This window comes from Beta vulgaris, chromosome 8 (assembly GCF_026745355.1).
Source record: "Beta vulgaris subsp. vulgaris cultivar EL10 chromosome 8, EL10.2, whole genome shotgun sequence".
In the NCBI taxonomy this organism is placed as follows: Eukaryota; Viridiplantae; Streptophyta; class Magnoliopsida; order Caryophyllales; family Amaranthaceae; genus Beta; species Beta vulgaris.
Genome location: NC_079209.1, coordinates 54,446,230 through 54,459,085, shown reverse-complemented (window position 1 = coordinate 54,459,085; position 12,856 = coordinate 54,446,230). Strand labels below are relative to the sequence as shown.

Sequence of the window (12,856 nt, the reverse complement as noted above, 5' to 3'; positions counted from 1 at the left end):
ATTTATTAATATTGGTATTTATGTTTATAACCTATTGCTTGACCTTCATCATACACATATTCCTTATCATACGTACGTATGCACCTACTAATTTACACACTACCACCTCTCACCTTTTTTCTGTCCATACTGTTCACACCACATATCTAAAGGAAATTCATAAGCATTCCATAATTAGAAAAGGTAGAACTTTTATCATTCTTTTTTTTTTCTTTTATCTTTTTTTTTTCCTTCTATCTTTTTTTTTTTTCCTTCTATCTTTTTTACTCATGACTACGGTATTTCAGCCAATAAGAAGATTCGAATCTATTTAACAGAACATTCCAAATTACAATCCGCATCAAATTATATTACAAAAATCCCAAGAATAATTCCAAGCATCCTTCAAATTTCAAAAACTCACCTTAAAAACCCACCTTCTTCTCCCACTAATCTGCCCAAAAAACTTGGACCCAACACCAAAAACATAACCAAAACTGTAACAAATTTTAAGAACAAACACACAAATCTTCAATTCTCCATAACCAAATTCAACCGTTGAGTAATGGGTATTCCTCAAAATTCAAAATTTCTTCATGCTTGATTTGGGTTTTTCATCAAACGTTCAAGATTTCATCTTTTTTACTCCAAATCTCCGGCGGTCGGAGAAAGATATTAGACCGTTGGATAAAACTGAGTATTGAGAAAATCTTATTCTTTTGTTGGGTATATATCTTTTGTGAGATGGTGATGTCAGTAGTTTCACCAAAAAGATCATCTTTAAGTTCTGTATTTTCAAGAGTTGGAGGTTATTATTATGGTAGTAATAGTAAAAAAAGGTGTTCATCATTTTACCCATCTTCTGTTTCTTCAACTACTTCTTCTTCTTCAATGGTATATGATACAATGGAAGATGAAGATGGGACAATGGAGATGGTACAACTTGGTGCTGATCGTACAAAAAATGTGTTAATCTTGATGAGTGATACAGGTGGAGGTCATAGGGCTTCAGCTGAGGCTATTAGAGATGCTTTTAAGTTGGAGTTTGGTGATGAATATAATGTAAGTTTTTTCTATGTTTTTTTTGAGTTGTAGTTTTGATTAGGTAATATAATTCTTGTTTATGTGGTTTTAAGCTATGTAGCACGGAAACAATTGGGGTGTTCGGAAATTATTTTTTGTTTGGAAAAAGTAAAATTTTAGGTCCTAGCCTTTTTCGAGTTTGGTTAGTATGAAATCGACTAGGGTTAATCTTATTTATGTGGATTTGAGCTATGTAGCACGAAAATAATTAAGGTGTTCGGAACTTTGTTTTATTTGAAAATATAAATTCTTAAGTTAGCATGGAAACCACTAGGGTTTCAGAGTGGGGATACTTGAGATCTTGTTTATGTGGTTTTGGGCTATGTAGCACGGAAATAATTGAGGTATTAGAAATAATTTCTTATGAAAAAAATGTAAATCATATGTCCTAGCCTTTTTGGGGCTTCGTTAGCATGGAAACAACTAGAGTTTCAGAAAGGGACTACCTTGGATCTTACTTATTTTCGTGCTTCATAGTTTTCAATTGTTGAATGATGAATTTACTTACTGAAATTTTCTGGGTTTCTCTTGATTTTGGGTTCTTTGTTTTGTTTTCAACAGTTGGTTGATTTTTTCAGTCTGAATTGTCTTGATTTAAGTTAGAATAATGTTTTTTGTTCTGTTCTGAATTCTCTTGATTAAAAAATATTTTTTTTAAAAAAAAAAAAACCTTGTTTTGGGTCCTTTTTATATTCCTATTCTTGTTTAATTTTCTTTGATTTCTGTTAATTTATGGCAGATTTGTCTGTTTGACAGTTGCAACCTTATAATATCTGGTTGTGCCTTAGTCTGAAGATGTTTGACCAATTGATATTAGTTGGATGCATGTAGTAATTACACACTTATTACATCAATTACTGTAAATTTAGAAATGGTGAATTTCATAACAGTTATTTTATGCAGAAAATTACCTCATTTTGGTTGGACTTTTTAACTGTTAAAATCTGCAGCTTTTTCTGGTTTTACTTTTAGAAGTATTTGTTTTTATTGTAAATATTGTAAGAGAAGAGCTTCCATGAAATTGCTCATTAGAAAACAAAAATCCAAAAAGAAAAAAAAAAAAGAAGAAAAAAGAAAATCTACTTTTATTTTGTTCTGTCTGTCTCTTGCTTTTTCTTAAGAATAAATTCTGTATCTCATAGTTGTCAAATTGTAATTCCAGATTATAATAAAGGATGTATGGAAGGAGTATACTGGTTGGCCATTGAATGACATGGAAAGACAATACAAATTCATGGTGAAGCATGTACAACTTTGGAACCTTGCATTTCACAGTACTTCACCCAAGTGGATTCACTCCATGTACCTTGCTGCTATTGCTGCCTTCTATGCCAAGTATGTTTGTCTTTCGTTACGCTTCGATTAAGTACTATTCGATTTAAGAGTTAGCTGAAACTGAAAAGACGCCGATTAAAATTGATAAATCAACTATTCATTGCATTATGAATCCTTTGAGGAATCTATCATTTTCTTTCTCAGCATCTAGTACTTTTTATCTCCTTAAAAGTCTAGTTTAGGCTAAAGTAGAAGCTTTGATCATGGTCTAATATTCCTGATGATGACTCATATTATGTGCATGTGACCTTTTCTAATGAAATAATTGCTGATTGTAATCATGGTTGTTTCCAGTTCACAATGCTTAAATGAAATGAATAAATACTCCATGTTAGTTTTCACGTTCATTTGCTTTCTAAAAGCCCTACAAATTGTCTAACAGTTAGAAAACTAATAAAAGTTGAAATGTCGATAATGCCCTTAACCCAAGTCAAACCACGGTTTGCTCATCGAGTATGTAGGACATTTCGCCTTGTGTTAATTATCTAACTAGTTTGGCAAACTAAGTTTTTCTTTTCTTTTCTACGTAATATCCTTATGTTTGATTTCGATACTTGTAAATATGTTGATTATAAATGGTGGTAATTTTATATGGATGAAGGGAAGTAGAGGCGGGTTTAATGGAATACAAGCCAGATATTATCATCAGTGTTCATCCTCTAATGCAACATATTCCTTTATGGGTACTCAAATGGCAAGGACTTCAAAAGAAAGTGATCTTTGTAACAGTAATCACTGATCTCAACTCTTGTCATAGGACTTGGTAAGTGATAATTCAATTTGATCACTCGAAATTAAAACTTTCTTGCGTTTGTATTAAAATGATTCTAACATTTAGACCAAAAAAATTCTTAGGTTTCATCCTGGTGTCAATAGATTGTATTGTCCCTCAGAGGAGGTTGCAAAGAGAGCTTCCTTAGATGGTCTTGAAGACTCTCAAATCCAAGTTTTTGGGTTGCCTGTTAGACCTTCTTTTGCTCGCGCAATTCTGTCAAAGGTGAGCGCGCATTTGATAATATATATACTTCCTCTGTTCTCTTTTGATCCATTACCATGAGTTATGTTTAACACAACTTATGTTTGCAGGACGACTTGAGAGTAGAGCTCGAGTTGGACCCAGACCTGCCCGCAGTTTTGCTAATGGGAGGCGGTGAAGGGATGGGTCCTGTAAAGAAGACTGCCATAGCTCTCGGAGATTCATTGTTCGATAAACAACTCGAAAAGCCAATTGGTCAGTTGATCATTATATGTGGCCGTAATAGATCCTTAGCTTCTACTCTTGAATCAATGGAGTGGCAAATCCCTGTTAAGGTAACTTAACAATAATTTACTTCAACAACATTATTAGTTGGTTTCATAACTTTAGTTTGTTTAATAACAATGCCCTTTAATTATTACAGGTAAGAGGATTTGAGAAACAAATGGAGAAATGGATGGGAGCTTGTGATTGCATTATTACAAAGGTAAACTTAGACAATCAAATTCCATTTTTTATTCTCTTGAACGTGCTTAACTAAGACAAAAACTGAACTTAAGGGATTGTGCACGATTTCTGATTTTAACAGGCAGGACCAGGTACGATTGCAGAGGCGTTAATCAGGGGACTTCCAATCATTCTCAATGACTACATTCCTGGACAAGTAAGTTGATACACTTGCTTAAAATCTGTTTAATTGTAGTATCTTACAAGTGATGTTTAGGTTCCACTTCTTAGATGCTTGAACATATACAATTCTCTTTACGACCCTCTTAAAAGTCGATACAAATATACACTTCAAACCCGAAAGATTATAAGAAATTATAGGGATGTTACTCTTGTCTCTTGTAGATTTGTCATAAACTGACCCGACTTAAAATCCAAATCTCATGAAATATAACTTTATATATGAAGTCAAACTCGAAAATCTAGTATGACCCACCTGACCTAATCCGAACCTGTCTGAGGACCTGTTTTCTTCAACATAAAACAGTTGAACATTGAACTGAACTGAAATGAATAGTGATATGTGAGAGTAAAAGTATTGTCCAGAGGTGAAATGAACTGAAATGAAAATAAGCTGGGGAGAACAGGCAATGTCGAACCTCGAAAGTCTACTAGGAGTTATAGTACCAAACTAATAACACTTCTAACTTGGAAATTAGATTTGATTGACCAAAAGCCTACTTGACACGATCTGTTTAACAAGTCTAAATCTATGTGCAGCTCAAAGTTATTAAGTTCTTACTCATATATTATGTTTTTGTTGTGGTAACCTCAGGAGAAAGGCAATGTACCATATGTGGTAGAGAATGGTGCGGGTGTTTTTACACGTAGTCCTAAGGAAACAGCCAGAATAGTAGCAGAATGGTTCAGCAACAAGCAAGATGAACTGAAGAAGATGTCAGAAAATGCCCTGAAATTGGCAAAACCTGAGGCTGTGTTTGAGATTGTAAGGGATCTTCATGAACTTGCAGCACAACGTGGGCCGTTAGCTAACTTGCCTTACATGCTAACTTCCTCATTCACATGTTTAATTTAGTTTCATTTTTAGTGTCTTAATCATCATTATCTATTGGATTAAGAAGGTCCAATTCTTTGTTTTTGTAGGAAGATTTATCATGTATAGTTAGTTATTTGGTAAAATCTCATTCTTTTAGCCATCAAAATCAATTTGTAAAAAAAAAAAAAAAAGTTTAGGGCTCGTATCACAATCAGTTGTCATGTTTTAGTTTTAAGTTATTAAAACTGACAATACAAAAAAAAAAAAAAAAAGAACGATAACAGATAGGCCCTTAGATAGTGGCGATCTGATTCCAATTAAGGATAAAAGTCTGAATATCCTAATGGTTGAGGATTTTAGGGTTGTTTTAGTTGAATGATTGGGACATGTTTAGTTCCTAATTTCCAACTTCCATATTATTCTATCTTGACTTTTTATTTTATCTGGATATTGTACAAGATATGAATTAAGCGTGTATTTTGCATTGCAGCTTGGTTTGAAATCATTGTTTCTCCTTTGTTTTAATAAAATATTTATACATATTTTATTAATTTCAATTTTCACAAGTGAAGATATTTTAAGGTTGCTTTCTTTGGATGTATGTTTGAGATTGCTTATAATCTAAGGCAACATAAGTGCAGATGACATATGTAGTAAGATTGAAAGTGACACTATATATAATTCACATAAACTAGATTTTCATGAAAGTTACTAGTTTAAGTATTACTTAATGGTCTAATTATCTTTGTCTTAATCAAGGGAAAGCGTGCTCACTTGAACTACTAGTGTTAACCCATGAATTTTGTCTAAATAAGCAAAAGTAGTTGAAACTGTCTAAGACAAGAGTTATGGGCTATGGCCCTCACGTTTATAGCCAAAGTCATGGAAATTGGCCAAGGTTAAACTGGTTATAATATAAAACCAAGTGATTGTTATATAGGTTTGCTAAACTAACCATGGGGGCAACCTGCAGATGCGGGTTCGTGTCAATTGTCAGGTCATATTCGAGGAATAAGTTTTTGTTCGACTTCAAGTAGATGGTCAATTTATTTATTGTATATATATTTTCACGTAATTTTTCAAGTATAGTTGGTTCAGGTCTCAATTTTCATTCAAAGCCAAAATGCAATTAGGTTATGTTTGGAATCATGTATTTCATTTGAAATGCATCATTTCAATTTCAGATTTTGAAATGCTTACATTGAAATCCAAATATGTTGTTTGGCAAATATCGGAATTTCAAATGATGGAATTTAATACTCCCTCCGTTTTTAACCATATGACATTGAATAACTAATAAGTACTTAAGTAGTAAAACAATTACATGAATACCAAAAATAATAATAAAAAAAACGAGCATGAAGAATCCAGATTTTCCAATAGATTTATCATTTATCACTCATTCAACTTACAATTTGATTTCGAACGATGTTGAAAGAAACACCAGTAAAAAGCATGAGAATAAAAAATTGAAGGTGATAGCATGAGATTCCAGCAGTAATGGTGGCTAAAAATTGCAAAGTAATAAAACGGGAAGAGAGAGAAAGTTGATGGATGATGTTTGAGAGGGTGCAGGTGAGGCTTTGTCTATTTTTTTTTTTTTTTTTTTTTGATCCATATGAGCCACGAAGGCGGTACAAAGTACAGTGAGGCTTTGTCTATCATTTCAAATGCTCTACATTATGGGTGGATTTGAAATTCCATCCATTATGCTTATTTTTCAATGGATTGGTATTTGCTCCAAATCCAATTAGGAATTCCAATTTCATCCAAACATGACAATTTCTTCAAATTCAGAATTTCAAATGAAATTTTGTTTTCCAAACAGAGCATTACTTAATTTCGAGTACAATTCGGGATTTGATTGAATAGGTTGGATTAGGTAGCTTATAATAGACCAATCATATCATATCCAACCATGCATAACTCTAACACCCTGTTCGGTAAGTACGTAGTACGGTGATATATAAGTGTTAGTGAATAGTGATGACAGTGAATTTATAGGTAAACTTGCGAAAATGTTACGTCCTAATGTCGAGTATATTTTGTAAAGATAACTTGTACCACATGAGAGACGACATTGAGTCCTAATGTGTGATAAATGGTGTGATAAGTCTTACACCCTTAATTTAGAAGTACCTCTCTTATTTCATAAATTATCGCATAATCAGAGGTGAATTGTGTGGTAATGAAAATTTGTAAAGAACAATCACACACTTAGGGATGAAGTCCAATTATCAAAAGGTATTGGAATGAGATCTCTTTACAGAATTACATATGGGTTTATCATCATTAACCTCCATACATCATTAATTACTAGGATTAGAGTTGTAAACAAGCAAATTTATATAAATGGATCGGTGGAGTGCAATAATTATCATAGGTTTTCTTTATAAGCTACTACAAGTGTAAAGCAAAAAACCGATATGCGCAGAAATCAGAATATATATCTGTTCTTATGTTTGTATGAAGTCTCAATTGAGCAATTAAAGAAACATTAATCTAGTGATAGTGATAGTATTCTAGATTTCTAGTACGTGTTACATGAACCAAAATACGAGGCTATGTATGTTTGAAGATTTGTGCATGGAACAAAATGTAAAGAGAAGAAAGCGAGGATTGCATTTTTTTTTTTTTTTTTGGTGAAAAGGGTCTTAAATTACTTAGTTAAAACATTACATACCATTATGGTCCATACTGGCCACATCCGGCCCTGGAATACATTCTGCATGATATAAATCCATACAATAACTAGGGGGAAGGGGAAAAGCCTAGTTACATTGATACAACCATATAAATCATCATCCCGTCGCCGGGCCATACAATCCGCTATGCTGTTTCGATCCCTACTGCAGTGCATAATCTTGATCTCCTGGAACATCTGTCGTAACTCCCTGCAAATATCAATGATATGAGGATTGCATTTTGTGGGCTCCAAAGTAGCAAGTTGCATGACTTGTCTCATCTGTCGATTCTCGACTGTCGGCATGGAGAATTTGGGGTCTTGGTTTAACATAATGAAGTATGAAAATTTATGACTAACATGACTATCGATGATGATTGATCAATGATCAATAGTCCACATATCCGGATAATCCAAGCTAAGGTACAAAGGTATCATAAACGGGAGTGTAAGGCTATGTTCAGTCACCTTATTTTTGCTTATTTCAGATCTAATCAGATCAGATCAGAAAAAATAAGTTCAGATCAGATCAGTTCACATCATGCTTATATTTAAAAATCATTATATCTTTCATTACAAATTAGTAAAAATTATAATAATTGAATATTAATAAAGTACTCATTGAGACGAATCAAACAAGACCCCACATGACTATATTTTTTCTTATATATTGAGAAAAATCTAAAAGATAAGATCTTGTAATCAGATCAGATCAGATCAGAAAAAATAAGTTCAGATCAGATCAGATAAGTTCAGATCAAAAAATTTCAGGTGAACTAAACATAGCCTAAAAGTAATTCTTTGGTAACTAAAGTATTACTGAAAATATTGATAATGATTAATAATATGGTATGTTGTTAAACATGGAAGAATAAAGTTCTACATGAGTTGGCTCACTACCATCAACTGAAATGTGGAGAACAACTTCGAGAGAATGACGTCCCGGATATTGTATTTTCGTTGGCCGTCAAAGATCTATTAATAATTAATCCCCTTTGGATGGATTTTTCTTTTAAAAGAAAAGGTTTCCTGGTGATTTCTGATTATGATATCGTTTTCTAAGAATTTGTATTGAATCTTAGGGAAAAAAAATAGAGATTTTGTGACTTGTTATGTGGTGTTCAAAAACGATAATCACTTTAAATTTGAAGAGATGCGTGATTGTCAACAGTAGCCTAACAAACAACCAACTCAATATATATTTTTGAGGGTTGTTCACACCATTTTCATCATTTTCTTGTAAAAGTCAAACTAATTTATATATCTATAGACAAAAGTACCTTTACAAATTTGTAGAGTCCTATTATCAATTGCTATTAAGACGTAACTTTCTTTGGGCTTTTGATTGTCTATATTTTCTTTCATTAATCCTACAAACTAGGAATTTGCCTAATTATTCATCCTCAATGAGAGAATGAAATTGGGAGGTTGGAGTGCAAAGTGCAAAGAATATTCATAGAAATAGCAACCAAATAACCTATATTGAGAAGTGACAACTCAATCGGTTGCACAATAAGCCTCTATATAAACATGTCTAAGGGTATACTTATTAAGAAGACACAAATTATATGAGTGTCTTAGACGAGTATTTTAATCTTTTAATTAAGAATAGGGAGTAACTTGAAACTGAATTTATATCATTATAAAGGTAAAAAGAACACCATAACGAAGAGCCATACTTTTTTTTTTTGATAATTAAGAAGTAATATTAACCAAAAGAAACAATACTGAAAATTTTACAATGGCTTTCTTAAGAAAAAGACTATTATAATACTTTAATGTGAGCTAAGTATTTGTACACGTCACTTTTTGATGCTAAAGGTACTACACCTCAACCATTGAGAACTCATCAATGTGCCATTTAACCCATTCTTCGCTATGCAAATATATTTCCAAGCCCAACTGGCTGTTGTAGGGGTTTCATGAGTGTCCCACAATGCATCTTTAATATATATACAATTCACCCATTTCACCCACAAATTATCTTTCTTTTGAGCCACATACCAAGCAAGTTTACTCACAACCACCATATTCCAATTAAGGATGTTTTTAAAGCCTAATTCACCTGCATTTTTTGTTAGGTGTGTGATCAATGAGAGAACCGGATATCCACTCCAAGGCACGGAAACTACGCTTTCCTATTAGTTTAATTTCGCCCCTCTAGGATCACCGGGTTAACACGAAATAACTAATGAGATACAATGGAGAGAAACAATCCACTTAGATGATCTTCTAAGTGAATCAACAAGAACTTGTGTTTTGTGTTTGTGAAGAACACTCAAGAGAAGATTGCAAGTTTTCTCTTAAGCAAAGCAAGAAGGTTTTGAGAAGTATAGAAAATCTGATTTTTCTTCTAACCCTCACTCATAGGAATCCCAAGGTTTATATAGGAAGAATAAACCTTTCATTGACTAGGGAGGTTAATCACATAACCCCATAACACTCATTAATCACATTGACTAGAGAGGTTAATCACATAACCCCCATCTTAATCACTCATCAAAGGTCTTTAATCTACTGATTAAAGGACCTTAAAAGTCATTAAAATGATCAACAAAGCATCACAACGGATATAAAACCGTCGAGGCAACTTTTCGCATTCCAAGGCAGAAGACACGTCGCGACTCGCGAAGAAGCTCGCGAGTCGCGAGGCGCTGGTCGCGACCCGCGACGCCTGTCGCGACTCGCGACGGGCCACTGGTCGCGACTCGCGACTGTTGTCGCGACTCGCGGCCAGTCTTCTGTCTCCCTTGGTTTATCAATGCGTTTTGCCACTTGATGCACTCTAGTCTTTTGCATACTAGACCTCCTCCTCTTCTAGTACATACCCTTATGAGTTTCAAACCCATTACCCTATAAATGTTCCAACAATCCTCCTCCCATTTATAGGGTAATGTTGAAAAGTTTTTCAACTTGCTATAAATCGCAAACACACATGTTCATGCATCATGGAAATATCTAACGATTGAATTTCCATTTAGTAAAAGTAATCTTTACAATAATTTAGATCATAATGATAGACAAAGCTTTGAATCATATAACCATTACAAATTATTGAAGTTACTAATACACACAAACATAAACTAGGTTCTTAAAACCTCCGACACCTATGAAGCCTTGGTGTCCATATCCATTCATAAGCATTCCAAGTCAAGCCTAAGACTTGATGAAGCGGCCAAACTTCTAGCTTACATAGGTAAATCTTTCCGGACATGCTCCTACAATTGAGCACCTTATCAAAGATTTATTAAGAATAAAATTCAACCTCTTTATCATTGTAGCAACAAGCACTAACCTCGGGATGTATTAAACAAGTGCTCCCAACCTCTTAGAGAAGTACTATCCTCCTTGAATTTGAGATCTAACGTTGTATTAGACATCAAATAGAGTTTTCCTTCACCATAGGTTGATCAATAGGCTTAAGACCCATCCCTTTGTTCATTTTGTTCACTAGTTCCCTTGACAACGGTTTTGTAAACGTATCCGCCAAGTTCAAACTAGACCGAACAAAATTAATAGTTATACAACTATTCCTTATCATTTCCCGCACATAGCTATGTCTAACTCCAATGTGCCTTGACTTGCCATTGTAGACTTCACTATATGCTTTAGCTATGGTTGATGCACTATCACAATGGATAGCAAGAGGTGACATTGGTTTCACCCATAAGTCCACCTCACTCAACACATTCCTTAGCCATTCCGCTTCTTGGCAACAAGAAGCCAAAGCAATGAATTCCGATGCCATAGTGGAATCCGTTATACATGTTTGCTTCTTGGATGCCCATGAAATGGCACCTCCTCCAAGAAGAAACACCCAACCACTAGTGGATGAATAATCTTCCTTATTCGAAATCCAACTAGCATCCGAGTAACCTTCTAAGATAGAAGGTTCTCTTTTGTATGTTATGACATAATCCAAGGTCTTATTCAAGTACCTTAACACTCTTCTCAATGCTTGCCAATGCAACATACTAGGATTACTAGTATACCTACTGAGCTTGCCAATAGCAAAGGCTATATCCGGCCGAGTGCTAGTCATAGCATACATCAAGCTTCCAATTAAGCTTGCATACTCCAATTGTGAAATTGGAAATACCACTACTCGGAACCAAGTGAATACTAGGATCCATAGGAGTAGCAAAATGAGTCGAATTTGACTCATTATACCTCTTGACCACTTTCTCAATATAATGAGATTGTGATAAAGAAAACGACCCTTTCCCTCTTATTATTCTAATACCTAGAATAACATCCGCTTCACCCAAATCTTTCATGGAGAAGCTAGAGGAAAGGAAGACTTTGGTCTTTTCCACTTGTTCCAAATCAGTCCCAAAAATAAGCATATCATCAACATATAAGCAAATTATAACTCCTTTACCGTTATTATCAAATTTGCTATATACACACTTATCGGACTGATTTATTTTGAACCCACTAGACAACACAACTTCATCAAATTTTTGATGCCATTGCTTAGGTGCTTGTTTAAGACCATACAAAGATCTAACTAATTTGCAAACTTTAGTTTCTTGACCTTTAACCACAAACCCTTCAGGTTGATTCATGTACACTTCCTCCTCCAATTCACCATTAAGAAAAGCAGTTTTTACATCCATTTGGTGAATTACTAGACCATGAATCGCAGCTAATGCTATCAATAGTCTAATAGTAGCTATTCTAGCTACTGGAGCATAAGTATCAAAGTAATCGATACCATATCTTTGCCTAAAACCTTGGACCACTAACCGGGCCTTATGTTTTAGTATGGTTCCATCGATTTTCTTTTTCCTTACAAAAATCCATTTACAACCTAGGGGTTTGCAACCGGGAGGTAAATTAGCTAAAATCCAAGTGTGATTACCCATTATAGAATCCATTTCATCATTCACTGCCTCTTTCCAGAAAGCAGAATCATGAGACTTCATAGCCTCATCAAAGGATCTAGGATCCTCCTCCATATTGTAACAATATGAAATTTGAGTCGAAATTGACTCCCTTGACCCTTCAACTAAATATAGTTGAAAATCCGGTCCAAAAGATTTCTCTTTTCTAATTCGTTTACTTTTCCTAATTTCCGGTGTTGTAGTATCATGATCATTTGAAATGTCATCTACAACATTGGAACTAGTACTAGGTATCATGTCCTTTGGTCTTGGAATCGATGAGAATCTAGTCTCATCAAATATTGCATCCCTTGACTCTATCACGGAGTGAATAGAGACAAAGTCATTGGGCTCAATGACATAAAACCTATAGGCTTTGCTATGTACCGCATAGCCTATAAAAATGCAAT

The 12,856-nt window shown here is 34.1% G+C and overlaps 1 protein-coding gene across 1 annotated transcript; it reads left to right on the top strand.

Annotated features, from left to right (window-relative positions):
- The first annotated feature begins 279 nt into the window (after window positions 1-279).
- On the top strand, window positions 280-5,443 carry LOC104901921 (monogalactosyldiacylglycerol synthase 2, chloroplastic). Its single transcript, XM_010689544.4, has 8 exons — window positions 280-1,041; window positions 2,225-2,397; window positions 2,999-3,160; window positions 3,253-3,394; window positions 3,484-3,708; window positions 3,798-3,860; window positions 3,963-4,037; window positions 4,656-5,443. The coding sequence occupies exons 1-8, from the start codon at window positions 724-726 to the stop codon at window positions 4,914-4,916; spliced, it is 1,419 nt and encodes a 472-aa protein (XP_010687846.1). The 5' UTR covers window positions 280-723; the 3' UTR covers window positions 4,917-5,443.
- The last annotated feature ends 7,413 nt before the right edge of the window (window positions 5,444-12,856 follow it).

Bases quoted from the DNA above. Each gene is read 5' to 3' on its own strand.
- LOC104901921 (XM_010689544.4), top strand. From the start codon at position 724: ATGGTGATGTCAGTAGTTTCACCAAAAAGATCATCTTTAAGTTCTGTA. The intron at 2,398-2,998 runs GTATGTTTGTCT...ATATGGATGAAG, and splicing joins ATTGCTGCCTTCTATGCCAA to GGAAGTAGAGGCGGGTTTAA. The intron at 3,161-3,252 runs GTAAGTGATAAT...AAAAATTCTTAG, and splicing joins AACTCTTGTCATAGGACTTG to GTTTCATCCTGGTGTCAATA.